The sequence below is a fragment of the Clavelina lepadiformis genome, chromosome 6 (genome assembly GCF_947623445.1).
Source record: "Clavelina lepadiformis chromosome 6, kaClaLepa1.1, whole genome shotgun sequence".
NCBI lineage: Eukaryota > Metazoa > Chordata > Ascidiacea > Aplousobranchia > Clavelinidae > Clavelina > Clavelina lepadiformis.
This window is the reverse complement of record NC_135245.1, coordinates 4833438-4859944: the sequence shown is the minus strand read 5'-3', so window position 1 is coordinate 4859944 and position 26507 is coordinate 4833438. Positions and strand designations below refer to the sequence as shown.

Here is a 26507-nt window from a genome sequence, read left to right as displayed (position 1 = left end):
CAAAAACGAAACTTCTCATATCACATTAAAAGATTCCAATGGACTTACTTAGGGATTATCAGAAACTAAAACATTTTTCAGAGTTGTTGACAGAAACAAAAAAATATAAATGTAGCAAGATTTTGAAAATCTTTCACTGTTCATACAAAAACAAATGATAAAGAAGCCAGCTTTACAGGCCATGTAAGAATTAATTGATTAATTATGTCGATCTAATAATGTAATGAAAGTTACGTCGTTACAAAAAGCGGTATTTTGCATTGTAACATGTCAAACCTAATTATCTTGGCAATTGTTCGAGAGTATATTTTTTATTGTGCTACATCTATAAGGGCAAGCACCAGTTTTTTCGCTCCGCACAGTTAATGGCGAAAAATAAACGAGTGGATAAGAAGAGAATAATTTTCACAATTGCTAACAATGACACAATAACCGGTAAGTGGTCGAGACAGTTGGTCTAATGCACATATGTTCATCTTTCTCAAGAAGACATGCAAAACCGCACGTTTAAAACTAAGCAAAAAAATGAAGAGTTATAAAAAGGTTTTGAAATTAGTAATGCATGAATTGGCCACTTAACTACATGTATGTCAATAGGATTAAATCCATCCAACTTATAGCCTGCAGCCTTTAAAGTGAATCTGTTTACCCGTTTTCTTATACAGCTTTATGTATAAAGCTCGGGCCCTAAATTCGATGTTCAAACTGAACTTTTATGTGACAATAACTGTTGTCTAGATTTCTAGAAGATAGAGGTTGGTCTGGAAAGATAGCATTGAATGTAGGATCAACATTGTATGCATTCTCAATGTTGATCCTACAGTCAATGCTATCTTTCCAATAAATGTTGTGTAAGTCATGTATATTGCATACATATATGCGTTTCACCATTGCTAGCGATGTCTGCCTTTTGTTTCCGGAAAACACAGCGTTAGCGGTGAGCAGAAAAATAACCTGCATACTTCTACAGTGCCAACGTTTTTCGTTTAGAAAAGTAAAGCACCAATATCACGGCAGTTAAACACTATACAAGGCAAACTCTTCGTAGTAAAAGCGATTAAAGCTCATGTTTTCTTAATTGCGTGAGCTGTCTAGAAGAACTATCTAGTGGTAGCATTGGATATAAAACAATTAGAAACGTTGAAAGAAATTGCGTTTAGTTTACAAAAGCAGTAAACTTAGTAAAGCCACAAAAGGTTGTATGACTATGATGAAAAACCTTACTTGGTTAACAGATTCAACTAACTTATAATCAATATTTTTAGAAAAACATGAAATTGCCAAAATTAATACTATTTGCCACAACAGTTGTGGTGGTGGCAAAAGGAAAAGAAAATGTTTTCATCAATAATGAAGATTTGTGTGGATTAAAAGGGCCACAGGCTCAATTTTCGGATAAACGAAATCGCAAACTGCCAGTGGCTCCACCACCTTCGGCACCTCCCAGCCCTCAAGAAGATCTTTGCAGCATTCATGACAATTTGTGTGGACCAGAAGGACCACATGGACAATTTTCTGATACACCAACTCGCAAACTGCCAGTGGCTCCACCGCCTTCGGCACCTCCAAGCCTTAAAGAAGATCTTTGCAGCATTCATGATAATTTGTGTGGACCAGAAGGACCACATGGACAATTTTCTGATACACCAACTCGCAAACTGCCAGTGGCTCCACCGCCTTCGGCACCTCCCAGCCCTCAAGAAGATCTTTGCAGCATTCATGATAATTTTTGTGGACCAGAAGGACCACATGGACAATTTTCTGATACACCAACTCGCAAACTGCCAGTGGCTCCACCGCCTTCGGCACCTCCAAGCCTTAAAGAAGATCTTTGCAGCATTCATGATAATTTGTGTGGACCAGAAGGACCACATGGACAATTTTCTGATACACAAACTCGCAAACTGCCAGTGGCTCCACCGCCTTCGGCACCTCCCAGCCCTCAAGAAGATCTTTTCAGCATTCATGATAATTTGTGTGGACCAGAAGGACCACATGGACAATTTTCTGATACACAAACTCGCAAACTGCCAGTGGCTCCACCGCCTTCGGCACCTCCCAGCCCTCAAGAAGATCTTTTCAGCATTCATGATAATTTGTGTGGACCAGAAGGACCACATGGACAATTTTCTGATACACAAACTCGCAAACTGCCAGTGGCTCCACCACCTTCGGCACCTCCCAGCCCTCAAAAAGATCTTTTCAGCATTCATGATAATTTGTGTGGACCAGAAGGACCACATGGACAATTTTCTGATACACAAACTCGCAAACTGCCAGTGGCTCCACCGCCTTCGGCACTTCCCAGCCCTCAAGAAGATCTTTTCAGCATTCATGATAATTTGTGTGGACCAGAAGGACCACATGGACAATTTTCTGATACACCAGCTCGCAAACTGCCAGTGGCTCCACCGCCTTCGGCACCTCCAAGCCCTAAAGAAGATCTTTGCAGCATTCATGATAATTTGTGTGGACCAGAAGGACCACATGGACAATTTTCTGATACACCAACTCGCAAACTGCCAGTGGCTCCACCGCCTTCGGCACCTCCCAGCCCTCAAGAAGATCTTTGCAGCATTCATGATAATTTGTGTGGACCAGAAGGACCACATGGACAATTTTCTGATACACCAACTCGCAAACTGCCAGTGGCTCCACCGCCTTCGGCACCTCCAAGCCTTAAAGAAGATCTTTGCAGCATTCATGATAATTTGTGTGGACCAGAAGGACCACATGGACAATTTTCTGATACACCAACTCGCAAACTGCCAGTGGCTCCACCGCCTTCGGCACCTCCAAGCCTTAAAGAAGATCTTTGCAGCATTCATGATAATTTGTGTGGACCAGAAGGACCACATGGACAATTTTCTGATACACAAACTCGCAAACTGCCAGTGGCTCCACCGCCTTCGGCACCTCCCAGCCCTCAAGAAGATCTTTTCAGCATTCATGATAATTTGTGTGGACCAGAAGGACCACATGGACAATTTTCTGATACACAAACTCGCAAACTGCCAGTGGCTCCACCGCCTTCGGCACCTCCCAGCCCTCAAGAAGATCTTTTCAGCATTCATGATAATTTGTGTGGACCAGAAGGACCACATGGACAATTTTCTGATACACAAACTCGCAAACTGCCAGTGGCTCCACCACCTTCGGCACCTCCCAGCCCTCAAAAAGATCTTTTCAGCATTCATGATAATTTGTGTGGACCAGAAGGACCACATGGACAATTTTCTGATACACAAACTCGCAAACTGCCAGTGGCTCCACCGCCTTCGGCACTTCCCAGCCCTCAAGAAGATCTTTTCAGCATTCATGATAATTTGTGTGGACCAGAAGGACCACATGGACAATTTTCTGATACACCAGCTCGCAAACTGCCAGTGGCTCCACCGCCTTCGGCACCTCCAAGCCCTAAAGAAGATCTTTGCAGCATTCATGATAATTTGTGTGGACCAGAAGGACCACATGGACAATTTTCTGATACACCAACTCGCAAACTGCCAGTGGCTCCACCGCCTTCGGCACCTCCAAGCCCTAAAGAAGATCTTTGCAGCATTCATGATAAGTTTTGTGGACCAGAAGGACCACATGGTCAATTTTCCGATAAACGAATTCGCAAACTGCCAGTAGCTCCGCCACCTTCGAGTCCTCCAAGTCCAAAAGAAGATCGTGGCAGCATTCATAATGTAACCTTTGGACCAGAAGAGTCGCCGTCCGATTGTAGAGTTATTCGCAAGTTAGTCGTAACTTCTTTGGTTGAGAAATTTCGAAACAATTTATTGATTGAAATTTGAGAAAGGCCGCTCAAGCTTCAAGATGGCGTCGGAATCTCCAAGGCAGTTGCTTGTAAACTTGTTTGAGAAGACATTTCAATAAAATATTTCTCCGCCGCCGTCTCCTTTCCTCTGGAATTGCCACCTGGATCTTCACACCAATCAATTGATCTGGACAACCAAACATATTTGGACAATCTTTTGTTATTTGGCAATAACAGCAACGATAGTTATCATTTTTGAACTTACTGCTAAGTTTTAACCAATATTTGTGACTAAATTATAGTTTGATAAAATTAGAACACATTACTTTAAAAGATTCAGGATTTGCTTTCATTAATGCTTAATCTTAAAAAGTTGACTTGCCATGTATAGCTAAAACGTTTATAAAGATTATGACACGATTTCAAGCAAAAAATTATTTCTACTTTCTTTTGTAACCTTAGTTACGCTTACGAACAATGTAATAGCCTACGTATTAGATTTACCAATAATAAACAAACATAACCTTTGTGCTATACACCATCTTCGACGACATAATGGTTTTGATTGATGAAATAGCCAGTTTCAAAGTCTACGATTACTACATATAAATTGAAATTAAATGTATATTTTTGGTTGTGGACATACACTTCAATAAGATTGATAAATGTTTGGTACACTGCCAACAAGCTGCACTATAACCTGAGTTTTCGGCTTTCTCTAATACAGTTGTATAGTGCGGCCGGGACAAACGGGTTTCCTGATTTTTTGACGGGCTTGTTTATTTGCTAAGGTAATAAGCTTCGAGTTGAGCAGATGGTGTGGCTCTGTAACCAGACGAACAAGAGAAAGAGTAGCTCTATATCTATATGTAAGTTATATAAACCCAAAAAATTGGACGTTCATGAAAATATGAAGGTTGTCCAATGGTTTGTGACGCAAACATGTCAGAGTACGCAAAGACGTCGTTTATGACAGTCTCGCTTAGGTTGGTATGTGATAATGTGCAGTGCGACACCAGACAAGTTCAATGCGTGATACTGCGGCAAATTAAATCAAGCCATTTCTTGCATATGCGATCAGTTATTTTAGAGTCTTAGTAAACTGACGAAATTTAGTTAACCGCCATCGATGTATTGTCAAAGTTATCCAAACAGATCTATAAAGATCACTTAGTAACATTAATCTAATTGCAAAGTGAAGTATTTTCATAACAAAGGAAATAGTTCTGTTTCACAATTGAATTTATATGCATGGTTAAAAGTTAAAACAAATTTGTTTCAATGTGGTTATGACAAGATGATATATACGTTGCTCAAGTTGATTCAAATTATTTCCTGAAAAAAGACTCAAGTCGAGTCATTTTGAAGTTGTTCAACAAAGACTTGAAATCAGCTAAAAAATGTGACTTGAATTTTTATATTTTTTAAGGCCGCTAATGGTCGCTACAATCCTATGCTTGGTCACATGAACTGTGTGCACTGCACACTGTGCTGTTTGTGCATTCTGGTCTGTCGATTAACTACACCGCCAACGATGAATGATGATGATATGGCTATATAATACTTGTCATCTGTATATGTACGTTCATTTATTTCAGCGATATATATGCAAATATGAACAAAAGGCCAAAGTCCTGTAGATATGTTATGGTTTGGTAATTATATGAAATGTGTTAGATAAATATAACAGAATTTTAAGTTAAAAAACTTATTATTGTTCTTGTCTTATAAATTATGGTAACACAATTCAGTATATTGCGTTTCTTTTTTAACGACCTAGTTGTGTTTGCAAGCATAATTAGAAACGCATGAAGGTTAAAGAGGTCGAATGTAATTTAATTATATTGCAGAAGTCTCTTGTTGTGTGCTGACATACAACAAGATGCTGAGGTGATGGCACAGACAACGTTCGAGAACCCCCGGCTATATTACAGACAATTTCAAGCTGGTTTAATCTATTTTTATCGATTATACCACTGTGTAACAATTATAATTTGATTTGTTGTTTTGGCGCGTGTGTGTGTGTGTGTGTATGTGTTCTGATCATATACTCCATTTTTATTTTGCTTTTCATTCTGTTTTACATTGATTTTTTTATGCACTCTTGTTTCTACTATTTTATATGAGTTTGATGCATTTATTTCTCTCACACACTATATTGCTGATTTACGATGAAAGCTTCGCTATTGCTTTTGTAACTTATGGTTGGTCGCATCAGATGTTACGCGTCATTCTCCTATTGGCTCAATAAAAAAATCACTCATGTCGCCTCTACTTTCAGCAAAATTATGGCTTGGCGACATTCTAAACATGCGGGCTGGTAGTGAGGTCATGGCCGCAAAAGTTGTGTCGGTCGTATATGTTGGCATTTTTAGCAAATCCATTGTTGTGACCAGCTTGTAGGTCCATTGGTGACTTGTATTTCATGTATTTTATCGATTTTATTCTATACCTTCTATAAGTTTTGCAGTGAGTAGGCCGTCAAAGCGGTAAGAACGAATGCAATCAGTACGAGTATACTGATGTAACGCCCACATGTTTAAAGTCTATAGTCTTTATTTTTTTAATTTCAGCATTTTTCAATTTAGCCAAAATGTTTGCATCAGGTTTTCATCATAATTTACATGTAGTAAATATAATTTGCATGCATCACTCTGTGATCTTTATTTATCTGCACTAATTGCCTTCGACGCATAAAGATCTGTCTGAAATTGAATTGCGTTTAATTACTTAATTCATCTGTTTTGTACAGTAGGCTATAATGTCATACATCCTAAAGTAACTGTTGTACCGTGCATCCATAACGTGATTGAAAGCCATGTCTTTGTACAGCTTAAAACGTTCTTTGGCGTTTTGTAACATGTAACGAGCAAAGATTTTTGATTGGTCAAAAACCCAACGTTCAAGAGCATTTGTTTTTGAGGACGGTATATGTATACAGAAAATTGATGACCATTGCACAATGCACATGATTGTTCAAATTGTGTAAATATATTTTAAAGTTCATTTCAGTTTATGTAATGATTCTGAAACATTCAGGATGCCGTTACTCTCTAAAACATTATTTATCGTAATTTTTCTTTTGACAAGCTGAAACCCTTGATGTTTTCCTAGAAGCAGTTGGCTTCACTGAAATTCAATCAACTGGATAACGCAAATTAATTAACATGTTTTCATTAATTACTGCTGTCTCATATTTTGTCGACTTAAACAATTCTGAAGCTATTCTTTCATTTTTATCCATTCGCTTAACCCTATTCTAACTAGGCTTGGCTTCTCCCGCACACAGTCACAGCAAAACGTGGCGTACAGTTCCATTGTTTGCTGTAGAAACTTGAAATTTGGTGACTTTTCCTAAAAAATGTTCAGCTATCTGTCCATGTTTGTTTGATAAAGTTGGATTTTGTAATTTTTGAGATATTGTAATATTTTCATAATTTTGCTCTCTCTCCGCATTGAAGCGTATTACTCATTTACGCACCAATAACTCGACTAGGTTTTCCGCACAGCGGGGGCGCGGCGTAACAAGAAAAGTTCTAGAAATGTGTCACTTTTAGAAATACTTAATTTACACTAAATTCACTTTCTTTAGTTTTACAATTATGATGTATACAGGAAGCCAGATGATTTTTCTACTAACCTGTAAAAATCCGATCAGTTTACGACGTATAATTTTCTAGTAATTAACGATTGAAAATGTGTGTGCGGGATCGGCCACACCTAGTTAAAATAGTAAACTCGCGAGCCTGGTTAGGATAGGGTTAAAGCACAATGAATGTCTTAAAGTTTAATTACAACAGAAAGTTGACAGTCTTTAGTTTGTTTTTAACCGTCGCAAATATTGCGTTTTTTTTAACTCATTAGATTCGAATATGAAACAGGGTTAGAGCTGTTACTTAAGACTTATTGAATAATCTGTTTAATGAAACAAAGCACCAATAAATTATTAATTTGATGCAAGCAATAGAATTATAACTTGCGTTTTGCGCCATCGTTATCTCTAGCCTAAAACTGTGGCATTTATCGCAGCGAAAATAATAAATGATAAATTAATTAAGAATAATTAGGGCGAACATTTTTTGACCTAAAAAACGAAAATTTTTGACCTAAAAATTGAAACTTTTGACAACATTTGATATTAAAAAACTTTTTTTGACAATTTTTGACGTATGAAGAACTGAAGTAGTTAAATTACGTCTTATTGTACAAAAAGTACAGGTAAATTCAAGTTTTGTTGTCGAGCGTATTTGATATTTTCGGCATTTCGAAAAATCACAAACAGTTATGAAAATTTAGCAGCTTTTTAAGAAAAAACAAGACCCTGGTTATTCTCGAATAAAACTGCTGAGTAAACAGTTAAGTTGAAAAACAGGGTAAGGAAGTAGACATACATAGAAATAGGATAGAATACAAAAAAGGGGCAACGTTGGGGCCAAATACGGCTGTAGGCTAATCTAACTAAAACGAAAGCATGTGCGAAAATCAAACAGAAGGGCAAAAATCTGAACACAGACCTAGCATATTCTGAAATAAGAAATGAGCTAATTGCAAATCACTGCCAAAAAGCTGCAGCTAAGACACAACAAAAACAGTTTAATACATTTTTCTAAACTAAAGATACACGAAATATCTAAAGCAAAACCGAAGCAATAGCTGCACCTAACCTAAAGTTGCCGCAAAATGACTTAGGACCTACCAAAAATTTTACACAATTTGAGGTGTGTTGAGCATCACACCATATCAACCTAATTATTTGACTTAACGGTTTAGGATTCACAATAAGTAGACAATGGGCCATTTACAACAGTATAAAGTAGGCTACAAGGTGTAAAATGCAAAATGAAAAGTTCACTGACAGTGCAACCTCTACGACACCCCGACAACGCAGTTTGTAAACAATTTTGACTTTGTAAACCTTTTTGACAATTTTTGACTTTTTTTGACAAGTCAAAAAATAATCGCCCTAATAATAATGAATGATTAACAAATTGCCAAGTTATTTGTATTAAAACTCATTCATAATAACAAAAGCTTGTGTTTTGCTTTTCATCGCGCACGTTGGATTTGCACGTTTTTGGTCGACGTGCGTGTGCACTGGATACTGTATGTTTTTGGCGTTATCAGCTCTGCATGATAAAAAAAGTGTTTTGCAAAAGCGCTGGCACTTTGTTTTAGGTATAAAGTTTTATGATATGATTATAAGTTGCTTTTAAATTATAAAACTAAAATGGATTGAAAACATTGCGCAATGTACACGCAAATAAGTTTAACTATATACTGTACATCGCAAACAGATCCCAGCACTTATACGCTTATTAGAGTTTGGGCTATATACATAAAAGTCAGAGCGAAAATCTTGGAATTTCTGCGGAATTTTTGCAAGCACGATTAATTACTCAAACGTGTAGGATCGTGGTTGTGGTCATGTGTTTATTAAACCCAAGACGTTTTTAGAATTCTTTTCAGCTTAGTATACAGAAAGAATTACATACAGTGGTTTTGATATACCTGTAGAAGCTTTTTCAAATCAGTAACATAAAGGTATACGGAAGTGCGCAATATTCCCGATATACTTTTCAGATAAATCAATAGTTTAGTGATACTGGTTTTAAAACGCTTGTTTGAAGACGCGTTCTCTACTATAAAGTAAAAACGGCAAACGTTAGTTAAATGCTACTACATGTCAACAAAGAAAAGTTCAGTAAAAAGCGGCAGCGATAAAGGATCAAAATAAATCATCTACACATCAGTTCTCGGATGAGCTTTCCCTTTTCTGCTCTTACCAGTTGGACAAGCTGTTTGTGCAAAAATAGTTGCGTACGTGAAGCACGCTAGAATGTTGATAAGGCAACTTTTTCAACAACTTTGCCACAGCAATATCTCCTGGGGTGTGTCTCTTAGGCACATACTTTAAGAAATACACCCCTAAGCGGTTTGACCGATAGTCGAGTAATTTAAATTTTACGAACTGAACAATACGATGTAGCATACAAGATAATATTTTGGAACTTTTTTATCGAAAAGATTTATGTTGAAAAGATTGAGATTTAATTTATCAGAGATAACCTCAGCCGTTTTCAGATTATAATTTTGTCGTAAATTTACTCCTTTTCGAAAGAGGATTTGGACATATAGTTAATATATGAAAGCCCGCTAGCATCTTTACGAGACTTTCTGCGCACAAGCAAAACCAGTTTTTAAGGGAAACGATTTATGAATATTAATATTACGTTATAAGGCGTCTGGACAAGAAACTTAAATTGGTGGGCGGCCCAGGTCGTGAGTTCTCCTTTGCCAACAGAAAACAAAAAACGCCACCGCTATCTTTATATATATGGGCACGATTAATCACGGAATAATATCTTTGGCAACAAGTCATGAAAGGAGTTGTCCACTGTAAAGTCAAACGGGAACAGGTTTCTCAAGAAACCTCTTTTCGAGACAGAAAACCAGACGCACTGAAACAGAAAATCGCAAAATCTAAGAAATCTAAATATATGTATCAGATATATTTAGTATATTCTTATACTTATTGATTTACGATTTTTTAAAAGACGTCGATGTTTCAAAACGAAGCTTATTTTCAGATAAATAGGGCAGTTTCAGTGTAGTGGCTGCAAGAATGAAAGCGGAATTTCTTATCGGCGTACTTGTTATTTTGACTGGAGCAGTCCATGCTCAAGGTAAAGTTGAATTACAACAACTGTCCATGTACAGTAGTATCATTAAGTTACATTTTGGCACGGCAAAGTTTTTGTTGTTCACTTAGTTTCGGAAAGTTTTCAAGAGTTGATAATATCACGCTTGTTCCAAGATCCGAAATGTCAATCTATAACAAGCAATAAGTAATTGGTTAATTACATATGTTTGATACTGTATGTTTATACATATTTATTTTTCTTGTTTTACATTATTTAGGTCAACGGACCTGTTTAGTTGGGGTCACGAGAACCGAAAACGGCGAGGTCACAAGAGATGATGTCACAGAGCAAGAGTGTGAACGTGGTGTAAGTTGCTTATTATGGTCAAATTAAGCCTCAATTTAAAAGCAGCTAATCCTTTTTAACCTAAGCCGGTTGTTAAAACAAGTTACATATTACAAATAATTATGTGTTTGCCTCGGGCGAACCAACGGCGTATGACATAATGTAGCAGTTTTGCTTTTAAATGTGTATAAAGATAACTCACAGAATCAGTGTTGTATGCTTGAACCGTTTGTTAAACCGCTTTATAAAACTTGTTTTAATTGCAGCGCTATATTAAATGACCAATATCTTTTAAAGCTTTTTCAAAATTTTCCACACCAAGTAAACAATATGTTGGAGTTAACAAAATTAATCTCTGCGTGTTTGCCAAGAGTCTGATTATTGGTTTTTGCAGCACACTACATGCCAAACAAAGATGGAATGGTATGAATCTTTCGACAGAGAAGTTGAGATCTTTACCGTCAGGAGGAAATGTCAAACTAGTGCGGCCTGTGGCAGCAACAAGTCGGGAAATCGGATCAACTGTTTCAGCAACAGTGCAAGGAGAAAGCGAGTAGGCCTAAGTCTTTTTTCTTTTAAACCTTGACCAAGAAAAATTTACCAACGTTACTTCACACGTGTTTCTTTCCTTTCAATGTAGGTGAGAGTTTGCTTCGAATGTTGTTTCGGAGATCTCTGCAATAATCAAAGCGAGCTTCCACCCTTCCCCGAAAACGTTCTGCAGTCGGTTCAACCTGGAAAATAAGCGTTGTCATTTTGCAACACCACGTTTTGCCATAGTTATAAGAGTTCAGCAGACATTTTACATCGGTTATGTGTCACGTGTGCGTATCGCTAAACGAAAGAAATACAAGAAATGTCCGCATTACTGATTTACCAAAGACTTAATAAAGACTAAATCTTCTAAGTAGCGATTAATGTGCCGTAGTCGAATGGGAAGTGAAACACCTCATCGAAACGTAGGCTGTTATTATCCACGACTCAGAAAGTCGAAATTGATCAAGGTGACGTGTTGTACCAGACACTTGATCATGGATGTGTTGTTCCAGTCAAAATTTAGCTCATTTGTCGGGCGGCATCAAGAACCACTGGTACGCGCACATTTGGCGAAACAGGTTTTTATACGGTTAAAATATAATTGTTACCGGAGAGTACCGGTAATAATGACTAAGGCGTAGCGTAGGTAGCCTATAGCCTGGACTAGATAGCGCCATTGTGTAAAAATAGTGACATCGTTTAATTAAGACATTGGCCAGTGGAAGCTTTTTCCGCCTGGCCAAAAAGTTTCATAAAATTTTTTCCAGTTTGGCAGATAGTAAGTATACCAATAAATCATAATCAAAGGGAATATACTTACTCACGATCTATTGGGATTGCAATCAAACAACAGATAAATTGGTTAACAACACACTAGAAATCTTTTCAGTTCACTGCAAGAGTGCAAGTATAGGTCTTGGCAGGCAAAAAAAAGTTTAAAATTAAATTTAAATAAAGCTTAAAAATTTATTTACCTTGTCTTAAATGGAACCGGAATATTTTTATCATTACCTAATGTATGTGGTGAATGATGGATAAGTTATGAAATTTTAATCACCTTAAGGAACTAATCGTTGTTTGTTTGGTCTGAAATTTTAACTTATATATAATTAATAATAAATTCAATCAAGAACATCAATCAATGAAAATTAATCTTTTTACGAGTTAAATAGCTTTGTAAGTAAAAAAGTTTGTTGGAGCAAATAAGATGGAGAAACCCAAGTAAGGCTTTGGTATCTATCATTCCATTCATGTGAATTTAGTCTAGCAAGGAAAATTACCTAAAGTGTGTTCAAAGTTGATGGTATTGTATATTTTAAAGTGGTGTGTACTAAACTTGGTCACAGCATTCTTAATATCAGTGTGACTTTGCGTCGAAAGTTTGTCGTTTGCAATAACAAGCAATAAAGGAACAAAATAAAAATCGTATAAGTCATTTTCTGTTTTGTAGGTCTATTCTTGTATGAGCTTAAAAAATTTTGAGGTAGCCGTCAGCATATTAAAAATTTCAGTTTTCTCGCTTAATTTACATTCGTTCGTTGACTACTTCTATTTAAAAACTCTTGCGCTTTCAACCTTCACTTTATATGATGATGGTTACGATTACTCAGTTTGTTTCATTAATGACAACTTTTACCTTTTGGCAGTTCTGTGAATGAAGTGCTATGCCAAGATGAACACCAAGAATCATTTGAAGCCGGCTTTTTCACATCTTGTGCACCGCAGATTGTCACTGTTGTATTTGCTTTCATCATGCCACAGCCAGCAGTAGTCGTTTTGATGACATAGCGTCACCTCCCGGTGTGATTAAGCCGCTGGAATAGCCTCAAGGAGCGGTGTATTTTAACTAGATGATTAGGGATTTGTTATGCAACCTACCATGATTTAATTTAACGCAGAAGAGATTATAGCATTGTAGAGAGCTGGAAACACAGACGGGGATGGAAGTAGAAGTTAAAAACATACAAACAAACAAATTCTTATCCCATAGCCTCTTATTACGAACAGAATAGAAACAAATAAAATAATTGTTTAACTTTGCCCTAGTCGTAGCAAATTAGCGTTAGCTTACTGTACAGCAAACGTTCTTGTGAAGTTTACATTTTGTCAATGAAATTATCTGTCAAAGATTAGATAAACGTGTTTTTCATTTATAGCAGTAAGTTGATGTTAGCGACTTTTCTAACAATACCTCGTTCCTAAATTTTAAAGCAATATTTCTTTTCCCATCACTAACCTAATATTATGTCATTACATTAAACACCATTGCTATCAATAATCATGGGGTTTATATTTTACAGGGCTTTTCGCAGTTAAAGAGAAATCTGGCGCGATCAACCACAAGATGTCAGACATGAGGTAAGTTTTGTGTCTTACGCGATTGCCAAACTTTTCCTGTTTTAAGGAGTAAACGTGGAAAATTCATTCTTGCCTGCCAATAATGCGATAAAATCTGTAGTTACCTCAAGCTTTTTTTCCATACATGGGGAAAGTCGGCTGAAAACGTCGCAAACACTTGCAGGGATACAAACGTTTTCTAACAAAATCGATCTTGATGCTTTGTAACTACGGGAACTGAAGTTTTTATTTGAGATTGTTACGGCGGTTTTACCCTGCAAAACTCACAACAGCGCGGCAAAAAAGTTAAATAGAGTTAGAACTTTATTTAAACCAGGCCACACGTGTTGACGGAAACAAAATACTCTAACAAAAAACCTTCCATTTAAAGTGGTTAAAACATTATTCAATACCAATAACAGACAGCTAATTTCAGCTCTTACGAGTAAAAAGCAGTGCCAGCCTCAGCAGTACCTGTCAATTGTCACTGAGATTATCTCCAAAAACATCAAATCTCAAACCTTGCCTGTCTTGTACGTCAAGGTTAACTCCAATGCTTGTGGACCCTAAACGTTGTCAATAAAATTAGCACCCAAAGATGAAATGGGCATACTCTCATTTGCCATTGAACCATATAAAATGTCTTCAATCACTCCAAGAGTGTAGCGCTTGAAGCGACTCTTTTGACGATCGCTCATCTTTCTGATGTCCGGGAGGAGGCTTTTGAGGAAAGACAGGTCAGGATCTTCTTCAAAGTCATCGTATCTCATCCTCTTGTAAGGAGTTTCTTCAAACGAGGCTTCTTCTTCCTCCATGGAATCATACAGTTCCTTCCTCCAGATCTCTGGAGCAACGTGGTCCGGACTGGATGTGACCGTAACTATTGTTGCTGGTGGATGAGCAGAATTGTCTTCTTCTTGGCTTGGTGTACGTGTGATATCTTCAGGATCTCCATCTGTAACAATTTCGATGGTAGGCTGCTGGAAAATAACTTTTGGTTTCTTCAGAAATGGAAGAATGAACTTCATGTGATCCGCCAGATAATATCTTGGTGTGTATCTGCTTTTGTCACTTTTAAACTTCAGATATTGATAATAACTGGCTTTTAAGCGCTTCCATCTGGCCTTACATTGCTCCTCTGGTAAAATATTTGAAAAAATTTAGAAAATTCTGCAGTTGTTGTGTTTACACATTCTAAATATAGACTAACTATAGCCAGGGTTGCCATGCCGTCCTTATTTCTAAGATTTTTCTTTATTTTATAGGTTCGTGTCTTGGAAAATATTTTTGTTTATTTTTTTAAGAAATGTCCTTATTTTCATCTTATTGTTAGGGCAGAGGTTCGTATTTTGGGCATTTTGACACCTTTAATACCAAATAGATACCAAAGAACATGCAGATAGTGTCTCGTTTTTTTTTAGAAACATTGGTTGCTTTCTCCTGTTGTGCACTGTTTAAGGTGGTATTCGTCTTTCGTTTCCTGGTCGTGCTTATTTTTGAGTTGAGACAGATGGCAACCCTGACTATAGCACTTAAAATTGGTAAGCCACACAATCCAATAGACAACTGAAAACAACAAAGCTCCATTTAGCAAAGGCCTTAAAGTTTTCAGTCACTTCCATTTAAACTTCATACACTCAAAAGTAAAAGTAACCATCATTTTGCAAAAACAAATATTAAATTTTGGAACTTTGCTTACCATCCTCATTAACAACACTAGCTATAGCCGACCAAGCTAGTTCTTGAGCATCCTTATCAAGATAAGCTTCACTAGATGAGTTGTAAAGTTCTTCATATTTTTGAACCTCCTGCACAAATAGGGTGTTGTGGCTTACATCATTGGATCTAAATGCCTTTGACGACATCTTCCCACAGTTTCCTAAACATGTAGAAAGTTATTGTTGACTTTGAAAGCTATCTAAGTGCCATTCTTGACATTAACAAACGTTTTCGTATAAAAGCATTCCATCAACTTGTAGAACAACTCATGAAAAAATAGCAAAAAATGTAATGTCATAAAAACTGTACAAGAAGTGAATGACTAAAATGATACAGCAGTAATACACAGAAAATAGCCATATTAAAACTGAATCACAAGCCCACTGAGGAAAACCTTGAGTTTTTAACAAATGATTTCGGAAAGAGGCACTTCTTCCATATATTTGCTCACAAAAAGGGCAGTGAAAATGCCCACGCTTCTTTTCGTTTTCACTTTTCCGTACAAAATCACAGGCCTTACGACAAGAAAGAATGCACGCTGTTCAAAAATATTAAATTGATTACACAATTCTGTTTTCTTCAAAACAAACCAGCTTCTCATATAAACACCTTCACGTGCAAATAAATATTTATTTGAACACCATAATTAAACTAAATAATTATTCGATATTATAATATACAACCTTGTCGTCCATCTATTTCATAAAAGATTGCATGTCTATAGTGTCGACATTTGAAGTGGTTTTTCAATACCAGGTTTGATTCAGCATGAAAATTCTCACACATAGGACATTTTGTTCCTTGGATATCCTTAAAAATGTCATCCAAGTTATCAGCATAGTAGTATGGTTGCATCTCCATATTATACAGCAGGCAATTTGCCTATTAAATTACCACACAACTACAAAAACTCAATACAATTAGTCTACTTAGCAATTGTAATAGCCGCTTCACCTGACTCTGTAAACGCTACAAACGGTCAGCTCACTTTTTACCTGATTGACTTACCGGTATAATCTAACAAAGCAAAGCCTTACAACACATGCTTACATGGCGCCAAAACCAAAAATATTACGGTAACTCCATCTTTACAACATTGAAAAAATAACAAATCCTCCTGGTAAGTCATTAGTGCTAAAACTTTTTGCCAGGATAGGCTGCCTAGGTTTGCTCATTGCTGTTTACGGCTACTGACCAATAGCCAGGCCACGATTTCCAATGACACGATTGTACGCAATGATTTCCAGCATAAAGTCTGATAATGTCACCATTTATACAATATTATCGTAACTCATTTATTTCTTACAAATGTCTATGATAATTCTTAAACTATGTCTGTACAGAACAACTATACACAGAACATTAACTCAGACCACTGACTGTCAAATCAAAATGAAAGCCAATATGGCGGCAGCCACGCCGCTTGTAAATGCGCATGCGCAAACTGCAAAGTGGTCGCGCTTTATGACGTCAGACCGCGGGAAATCCATCAGAGCAAATCAATTTCAAAACAAGCAACTACGCCTATTAGCCATGTCGAAGGAGTCACTCACGGCGAATCCGAACGGAGCCTACACAGTAGTCTACAAACTGCAACCTATTTGTCATCGAGCTAAATGTGGCATTGGGTGTAATATGTGAGGTACTTTTTCTTTTTGCAGCAAATTTTCGAAGTAATGTAATTTACCTCTATAAAATACAGCTTGAATACTGCTCAGTACGCAAGTGGTTCGAACGCTGTCCTCGCAACAGATGCGACTTGTGTTCCGTGTTAGATACCCAATGTCGCTATACTGTTGTAATGTCCTAAATTTGGGTATAGTCCTGTAGAATTTGGTCTAAAAATGGGTCAACCTAGAAAAAATTCTTATAAAGACGTATTATATACTGATGGAAAGATAATTTTATCAGCTTTTCAATGATAGGTTTTGTCATTTTTTTTACCTTGGGGAAAAAAAGTTATGACCAAAAACGTGCCAAGGGGTAAAAATTGAAATTAGGGAAAAAAATTTAACACAAAAATATGAACAAAAGGCTAGAAACTAATGAATTATTATCAACAGAAAAGCAGGATATAGATGCAAAAGGTATAAATGAAAATAAAAATAGAATTATATATCTGTTTCAGGGAGTAAGAGTGAGCAAGACGGGGGGGGGGGGGGGGGGGCACCAGTAGAGCTGTCGTTGTTCGTTATAACTTCATTATGTTATTGTTTACTTACTATGGTCAGTTTTATTTACCTTGCTTGTTTTTTTAGATAATGCTTAGTCAAAAAGAAACAGCAATTTGTGTTAAGTGTAGAAAAGGCTATCGGACTGGTGATTCACTGTGTCATGTTGGAGCTTATTTCTGCGAGAGTGATAGTACCACACACCCTTTGGACACTATAATTGGTCATGCTTTGAAATTGGATTGTGAAACGCTGGTCGCAACTTTGCAGAAAAAGAAAGAAAATGGCCATATTACGTACATCCACACATCATGCCGTAATTTCTTGAGAAACCATGCGAGATCCAAGAAACGTCCAGCCTCAAGCACTAAACAATCCAGTAGCAAGAGAGTATCGACCCGGTCAGATCAACATTCGTTCGACTTTAAAAAGCAGTGTTTTTACTGTGGATATAGTTGTATGTTTGATGAACGGCACCCTGATCGAAATAAATTTGAAGAGGTGCGGACAAAATCGTCAGGAATATATTACGTAACACTTGCTTTATGCCAAAGTAGAGACGATGAACTTGCTAAAACTGTTCAGGCACGACTGCTTAGTGCACACGACCTGGTGGCTGCTGAAGCCAGATACCATGTACCATGCAGAACAAGGTTTGAAAATCCTGCACAGTATTCAACACCTGGTCGTCCAACATCCACTGAAAAAATGACATTGTTTAACGCTGCGTGTAAAAAAATGGAAGGTGATATGGACTTGTACACCGTTGCAGATTTTCATTCCATGATGCAGGAACTTGGGGATGATGTATATTCATTGAAGATGACCCAAATAAAAATAAAAGAAAAGTATGGAAATTCATTGCGCTTCGTCGAAAGAAATGGCAAGAGTAAAATTATTCTCCTTGACAGAGTGAGTGGAATTATAGGTGAAAAATGGTATGAGGAAAGAGACAGCAATGTATCTCAGGAGACTGAGCGCATTGTTAAAACAGCAGCAAAACTCATAAAGGATGCCATAAAAAATCATGAACACGAAAGCAGTACGTATCCTTCAGTTGAAGATATTCTTGGCACAGAAAACCCCCATGTACCTGAATTGCTAAAAGTATTCATGAACGAATTGGTTATGGCCCCAGTTAAACAGGTAACATTATCACAAGCCTTGTTTGCTGCAACCCGTACACGATCTTTAATGCCACTGCAATTTGGACTTGCTATAGCGACTGACAATCACCTCTCTTCAAAATGGTTGAACACTTTGCTGTCAAGGTTGGGATTTGCTGTGAGTTACGACGAGGTAAGTGTAGTTGACTTTCTTTCCCATGTCCATGTCAGGGTTCTCTAAACATGTATAATTCTCTTTTGTACAATGCTTTTACTTCATTTAGTATATTAGGTTACAATTTACTGTTTTTCCATTAGGTGATTCGATACAAGCAGAACGTTGTTAAGCATGATTCTGTGGAAGAGGTCATATGCCCAGATGGAACAGCATTTTTGCAGTTTGTTGCAGACAACACAGACCATGATATTTGTACTATAGATGGCAAGAATACTCATCATGGACTTGGGTCTATCGCAATTGCTAATGGTAATTTCACCATGCAACAAGTTGGAAGGAATAGGATTCCTCGGGAAAAGAAAGACAAGTGGTCTGAGGTCCAAGGTAATGTTGGGATCAATATCGTACAGTACTTCGCACCAAACGTACCTGCTTTAGCGAGAACAAGCCTTCGACCAATTGTGCGGGAAAAACCTTTTTTATTGTGTTCTTTTTCAAAAGGACCTAGCTGTTTGTTTTTTTGACCAGGTTTTTGTTGTGTTACTAGTCTTTTTGTTTGTCTCTGTTTAGAAGTAGGGTTAACATACTGGTCAGTATAGGATTGGAATCATGATTTGATTACAAAATACCACACAAACTATATTGTTTTTCATATTTACTTTCAGGAGGACCTTCACAATCGCTTTATTGATCTTCTCTGGAGCGCATCCTACATCTTCAAGAAGTCACCCCCCAGTTGGTCTGGGAAACAAACAAACAAACAAAGATTTGTGGTGGCTTTATCGAAACAACTGGAGTTGAATGGTTTCAAAGTTCATTTGTGCCCTAGTGATGCAGATACAACAATCGTTCAAGTTGCTTTTGATTCGGTAGGTGGGACACCTGTAATTGTGTACTCCGACGATACTGATGTCCTTTGCTTGCTAGTGCATCATGCTATGCACCGCGACTATCCTGATATCTTCTTGACAAACATTACAAGAGGGAAAAACTGCCAGCAAAGACAGTGCTACAGAGTTAGAGATATTATTGCGAAGGTAGATGTTATTGTTTTGGAGTACTTGTTATTCGCTCATGCATTTACGGGCTGCGATACAACTTCAGCAATTCATAAATTCGGCAAGATATCTGTATTTGAGAAGTTGAAATCAAGCAGTTTGCGAAATGTTGCCGATGTTTTCTACAAAGACGACATGTCTCCAGACCAAGTTGGCAGGGCTTCGACACGGTTCTTCGAATTTTTAAACTCGTCTACGTATACTTTATCGCAAATCAGGAAACAGAAGTACGAGGAAATGGTCATGTCTAATCGTTCTCACGTTGATCCAGCTCTCCTTCCACCATCACCACGAGCTGCATATCACCACGGCCTCAGAGTATATCACCAGCTGAAAGTTTGGAGAACTTTAAGCAACTCAGATTTGAAACCCTTGTCATGGGGTTGGCAAAAGAAAGATGACATGTTTTCTCCAGTGATGACGGATGTAGCTGCTGCACCAGAAGATGTCTTGAAAATCATTCGATGTAGCTGCAAGGGATCATGTAACAGACGCTGCTCTTGTCGGAAAGCGGGCTTAACATGCACATCGTCATGCAAGGAATGTTGCGGAATGACATGCACAAATACTACAGTCGTGTTTGATGACGAATTGGGAGAAGAAGAGAGACATGTTATGGATGCGTTTGCATGATTTTAATTGAAATGTGTTTATATTTTATTAGAACTTAAAACTGTAAATATCGTTTTTACATCTTTACAGTTGGTTTAACCCTAGCAAGACCGGGCTTTTTTGGCACTCCAGGACTGAGGGTGTACAGATTTTTGGTGTATTTTTGTAACAAAATACCCTATGAAATAGCATTTTAACTAAATACATCTTCACTACGTCTTAGATAACTTTTATGTGTTGCTTACATGACCTTGCTTATAAAAGAAAAACCTTTTATTTCGGTGAAATCTCTCCTATTATCTCCGTCTCGGTCAACTTTTACCCAGGGCTTTGGAGCTGGAGCCCGGAGCCGTGCATTTTCACCGGAGCTGGAGCCGGAGCTCTTCGTGAAATTCAAACGGAGCAGGAGCTGGAGCCAGTTGTTTGAAACATAGCTCCGGCTCCGATGTATTTCATAAGATGCTATGCTACTAGTCTACTACTATTGGCTGAATTCACATAATTTAAGAGCAACCCTTCACAAAATTAAGAATTACTGGGGATTTGACAGCAGAGCAGTCACATGTTCATAGCTGCAACCGATGGTACTGACTACTGACTGACCCATTGAGATAGATATTCCAAATTGAGCCTTCATCCTTAAACCTCAGTTTGTGACGTAATGGAGCCGGAGCTGGAGCAGTGGTATCAATGAGCTCCGGAGCTAATTTATGATAAAAGAGAGCTCCGGAGCTGGAGCTGGAGCAATTTAAAATTTACGCCTGCTCCGAAGCCCTGCTTTTACCCCCTTAAACGTGTGATAAATACCTCTTAATAAAGTTATGTTTTATTTTTTTGCTGTCCTATTGTTAGTTTGCTTTGCTGATAGTAATATTCCAATTTATGGTGTTGTATTCTGTTACGAAGGTATCGTATTTTAGCTTATAATTGTATTATAATGTTAGGCAAAACAGTGTTTTACCCCCTGGCACGTTTTTGGTCATAACTTTTTTTCCCCAAGGTAAAAAAAATGACAAAACCTATCATTGAAAAGCTGATAAAATTATCTTTCCAACAGTATATAATACGTCTTTATAAGAATTTTTTATAGGTTGACCAAAAATTCTACAGGACTAGTAATAATGTATAAAAATAACAAAATAAAAAGTGTGACAGTCCCAACTTGCACTAAAGCTAGCTCGGTGAGTAATCGCTCCTTAGTCTAAGAATAAATATTGCCATACGCTCATGCTTCAGTATACCAGTGCATTTGTTATCACCTTCATTGTTGGTTTTCCCAACTTCAAAACGGACTAGATTCCTGGTACCTTGCAACAGAACTTTACGTTTTGAAACAAGGCTGATAATTATTTTTTTGTTGGCTGGTAGTGAAGCGGTTAATGCGTTGGGCTTGCAGTGCAAGCTCATATTTGATAACCAGCAGCACAAACGTGTCAATGCCTTTAAGCAAGGCATCAACGACACTTTTTCCTGTTTAGCATTTCTCGTAAACAATTTCAAAGTTTGGCAACACTAAATACTATACTAACCCTGCCACACAAAAAAGTCTTCGGCCCTCGACCAATCTCACAATCCAGTTTGATGTAGTTTAATCTAATTATGTGAAGCGATTGGTTAATTCAATCAGGTTTCCCAGTTTGAAGAGTGAAAAAGCGAGGAAAAAATAACACAGTGAAATCCACTTAATATGACCATTTTGGTATTGTACCGTGTTTTGCCATATGAAATTCTGCATGTGCTATGATCAATCTTCAAATATTATGACTACTTTTTCCATTTTTTTGTCAATTATGCATTGTGGCAGGTGACAGTTGTGCCACATGTATTCTCAATACTGACATTGACTTTAATGTTGATGCTTACTGTAAATGTAATAACTGATAAATTTGATGTTTTTGTCATTTTGTGCCTAACTGTATTGATCCTGGTATGGTTAAACGATACTGTAGCAGTTTCGATTATTGTAACCATTCATATACTATGATCAGGTTCCATGGTGGGCATAATAAGTGGAGTCTACTGTGTCGCAGGTTCAACAAGCTAAGGTTTTTAATCCGTATGTGGCCTACGTACTTTAATTCAATTGCTATTTCAATGAGTGATCAAGTGTATTGTATGGTTTTTGGTGAGAGAATCTTGCTTAATAAACCTATGGAAATGGAAATAACATTTCTAGCACTTGTTAAGTTTGTTCCACTTACTATGACTTGCTATTTAATTTGTGTATATCTTAAGCTTGAAGTATAGACTGAACATTGATATTTAACATAATCAAAAGTTTGAAAACAGTGTCGTAATGACTCCAGGCACTGATTTGACTCGAATCACGTTATGGTATATCACTGGTCGGCAAACATTTATTACGATGGCCCAAATTCTTTTTTCAGTAGTAGTTGAAGGCCCAGCATTACAGGTCAAACATACATACTGCCACAGTAACCATTACTAGATATATAACTGATAATGTCTATGCACTTTTCTAGTTGTGGCAACAAACACTATTTGTTTAAAGTTTTTAGCATTAAAATCCGATCAACTTTTAATTTACCGTACTTATGTAGTTGTTACAAGATTGCTTCAATGAGGTAGCCTGCAATTAATGAACAGTTAATAAATGAAAATATACTCGCATTACCAATGTACTGCTATGGTGTAGTGATCTACCGTAACTCCACAAATTACAGTTAAGTTGTATCATAGCCTTAAAACCAAAACATGCATTGGTTGGTGCAAGTGTTGGCTGAAATCCTAGTAACAGTCAGTTTTTTCTGACTACCGTAAAATTAGCATCTCAATTATGAGGTTTACACTTTAGATTCAGTTTCCAAAATTGATCGGAAATCATTGTCTCATCGATACTGATAAAAAAAGCTTGGAACCTCGTTATCTGTTCGCTGATTTGCATGAACTGGTTTCTCTGTTATAATGATTAAAGTGAAAAAACTAGCTAGAGCTGTAAATAAAAATATGCTTGTATTCTCAGATGTGAAGTAAGAACAGATGTAATGTATGTGGAAGGTTATTACAGGACAATTTAGATGTTTGTGGTTATGGCTATAGAGAACCACAGAATTTGAAATAAAAAGGAACTTCAAGACGTGGCCCGATGGCGGCCTAATTTAAAGGGGCTACAATGGCCCAAGCCCGCTAATAGCTAGAATTGAATAAAACAAAACAGTAAAGTGTCAAACAGAACACAGTTTGCTTTTATTACAGTACAGTTTTTTGTATGGTTATGAGGCCCACTATAATTTACAGTTTAATTTACAATTTAAAGACCAAAAATTGGGATGCAAAAATTGGGCCCACAGTTTGTCGAGAACTGTGGTAGATGTAAAAGCAAAAAATAGCGCTTTAGGAATCAGAAATTATGATTATTTTCATAATAAACACTTAACTGAGAGAGAGAGAGAGTATCAACCAGATTAAATATATAACGGAAATTTACTTAACATAAAACAGAATGTGGCATTTAACTTCACTTGGATACAATTTTGGTTAAAATTAAAATAAAAGCCATTAAAAATTTTATTTTGATTAAGGTTAAAACATAGTTTGGCTCATGACATCAGCAATAAAATGCCAAAAAAAGTAACTTTGTTATTGAATTCATGTTCTGTCTGCAGAGGGAGTATGTATCTAGCACAGATGTGGGCCACCTTTCGCTTCACCTAATCAAAACGTACTTGGAACCATAAATTGTCATAATTGCACATGTGAAGTCACATTGTGAATTTTCCTCAGTGTTATAAACAGTTTTGCAAGATAAGCGTTACATCCGATTGGAAAAATAGCCAATTAGCAGTGATGGACACAATAAGAAACAAGTTTTACTAAAAAGTTTGAAGTAAATTGCTGTTATTTGTTCATATCAGTTTTTTTCAAAATAAGCTTGCTGTCTCAAAGTCAGAAAAGCCAAAATAGAGGCATGTAAGAGCAGCAGGTTGCCAACCTGTGATCTAACAATATGAATCTTTCAATAAGTGTATCGCATGAAACTAACTTCATCTGTGAATGAATAATAATTAATGAAAAACCACATCACTTGTTGCAACCAAACTCAGGTTTTGAATAAGTAATCAAGGAACGGGTAATCAGCGTCACGTCTGTAGTTTTCCCGAAATTCTTTTTCTACAAGTCTAGGGCTGGATTTAATTGTCTTGCAGGACATATAATTGACACCCCTGCTCTATATGTTGTTTCAACAATGCACTATATCCCATCTACTTATTATACCATTATTGCTTTAAAATTTATTGTATAATACAGCGTAAATAAAATAATCAACCTTTGCAGTATAATACTTTTGCGTTTACTGAAAACATTGCACTACACAAGTTCAATGTAAATAAAATAAATGCAGAAAAACAGTATGGCAAGTGCAGTCACAAAGTAGGAATTATTATTAACAAAGAGTATTGCTAAAATAACAAACTGCTTCGAAGATGTAAGTGCATATATATAAAACTAAATAAACTGTGCTGCATACATACCTGCTGTGTGACCTTTGAAGCTATGACTTCTTGTTAAAATTTTTTCACAGAAAGGGCAATGATAATGGCCTCTTAGTATTCCAGTACTCTTCTTTCTTAACACGTGAGGCGCACATTTAAGCTTGCAAGGAAGACAGTAAACTAAAATTTAATAAACAAGCAATATATATACTTTTGTTTTAAAACACAGTTATTACATTTATCAATAAACAAATACAAAAATTTACTTATCTTTGAGAAAGTTACATATATAAAAAATATTGTGCATCGAAAAGATAGTCAAGTGACTTACTTAAGTTCTCGTCCACCAATAGCTCAATAATAAATCTCAAATGTACCGTTCTTAAATGAAGCCCAATATTATTTTTGGGTACCTTTATATGTTCACATAAAGGACATGTGCTATACAAACTGGTATATTCTTGTATAATTTGTTCAACCGTTTTATTAACTACCCAGTATGGTTTAGTTTCATCAATAACACTACTTACTTCAGTCATTTTAGATAAAGTATTTGTTTTTTACAGTATTTTTGGATTATTGCTGTTAAAATGAAATACAAAAAACATTATTCAGAAATTAGCATATGGCTATTGGGCGAAAGGTTCCCAATTTCAATAAAACACTTGTCCATGTTGCCTCACACGTATTTCCAAGTGGGCTAATTACTTCGTCTATTTTAATAGCAAATATGTATATTTGTTCCTGTCTGAAAAGTTGACCTTATGAAAATCTTAGAAAATGGCTCTTTTTCTTCCAATTTGCGTTTCTGTAACATGAAGCAGCATTTTCTGGGGGATTCCCATCTCGAAAATCCCCCGCCACCTAATCGGTACATCGATGACGTATGCTCCTGTTCGGTACGTAACGTTACCAATATAGGCTATCCGAAAATTCTGGGGATGCAGTTGCCATGCTTTCAACTATGGGCCTTGAATAACCAGTAGTGAGTAGTCTGGTAATTTTTTTTAGTACTGCTAGGCTATCCTCTTTAACAACCGTTCTCACTGGGCTTTGGCCAAGTGCTGAAGTGGTTAAAGTTTTTTTGATCTACAAACGTAGGCATAGACCATAAACAATCCTAGTAAATAATATATACAAAGTTAGAACAGACATAGCAAGTGGGCGAGCTGATACGGTACCATCCAGCCATAACTCAGTAGCTACAAAGCAAACCACCCTCATTAGTCATTACAGAATTATTGCATACGGTACCGGGCTAACTACGTTAAGGTAGGCTAGCACTAACTGTTACAGGGGCCAGAAAATGTATTGAAACGTATATAAGCTATAGGCTATCACAATATGAAAAGCCCAAAACAATAAGTTAACAAACTTAAATTCAAATACCCGCGAAATCAACTCTCAGTTTTCGTGCCACATTAATTTACGTCAGCTGCCACATGCGAAAATGCTAGACTGTATTTAGTGAATACTTGTCACACAACCAAAAATATTACAGCCACTAAATATGACAAAGCCCAACTGCTCCAAAGACTGTGACCATTGGCATGTGGTAAACATCGTCTTTCTGGCAAAATCATAGT

General features: G+C 36.9%; 4 protein-coding genes across 5 annotated transcripts; 3 read left to right on the top strand and 1 right to left on the bottom strand.

The window, feature by feature from the left end:
- Positions 1-1217: 1217 nt before the first annotated feature.
- On the top strand, positions 1218-4292 carry LOC143462934 (uncharacterized). Its single transcript, XM_076961248.1, has one exon. The coding sequence runs from the start codon at positions 1272-1274 to the stop codon at positions 3798-3800; it is 2529 nt and encodes an 842-aa protein (XP_076817363.1). The 5' UTR covers positions 1218-1271; the 3' UTR covers positions 3801-4292.
- Positions 4293-10289: 5997 nt separating this feature from the next.
- On the top strand, positions 10290-11617 carry LOC143462933 (uncharacterized). Its single transcript, XM_076961247.1, has 4 exons — positions 10290-10446; positions 10682-10770; positions 11144-11302; positions 11390-11617. The coding sequence occupies exons 1-4, from the start codon at positions 10386-10388 to the stop codon at positions 11492-11494; spliced, it is 414 nt and encodes a 137-aa protein (XP_076817362.1). The 5' UTR covers positions 10290-10385; the 3' UTR covers positions 11495-11617.
- Positions 11618-13852: 2235 nt separating this feature from the next.
- Positions 13853-25568, bottom strand: LOC143461882 (uncharacterized). Of its 2 annotated transcripts, none has more exons than XM_076959798.1 (4): positions 25253-25568; positions 24961-25101; positions 15323-15502; positions 13853-14761 (listed from the first exon to the last, which is right to left on the bottom strand). In XM_076959798.1, the coding sequence occupies exons 1-4, from the start codon at positions 25458-25460 to the stop codon at positions 14190-14192; spliced, it is 1101 nt and encodes a 366-aa protein (XP_076815913.1). In that variant the 5' UTR covers positions 25461-25568; the 3' UTR covers positions 13853-14189. The 2 variants fall into 2 exon arrangements, with proteins under 2 accessions (XP_076815913.1, XP_076815914.1); XM_076959799.1 differs by lacking the exons at positions 24961-25101; positions 25253-25568 and adding exons at positions 15737-15880; positions 16026-17169.
- On the top strand, positions 17589-19599 carry LOC143461881 (uncharacterized). The gene is made up of 3 exons (XM_076959797.1): positions 17589-18812; positions 18938-19181; positions 19463-19599. The coding sequence occupies exons 1-3, from the start codon at positions 17604-17606 to the stop codon at positions 19486-19488; spliced, it is 1479 nt and encodes a 492-aa protein (XP_076815912.1). The 5' UTR covers positions 17589-17603; the 3' UTR covers positions 19489-19599.
- Positions 25569-26507: the final 939 nt, after the last annotated feature.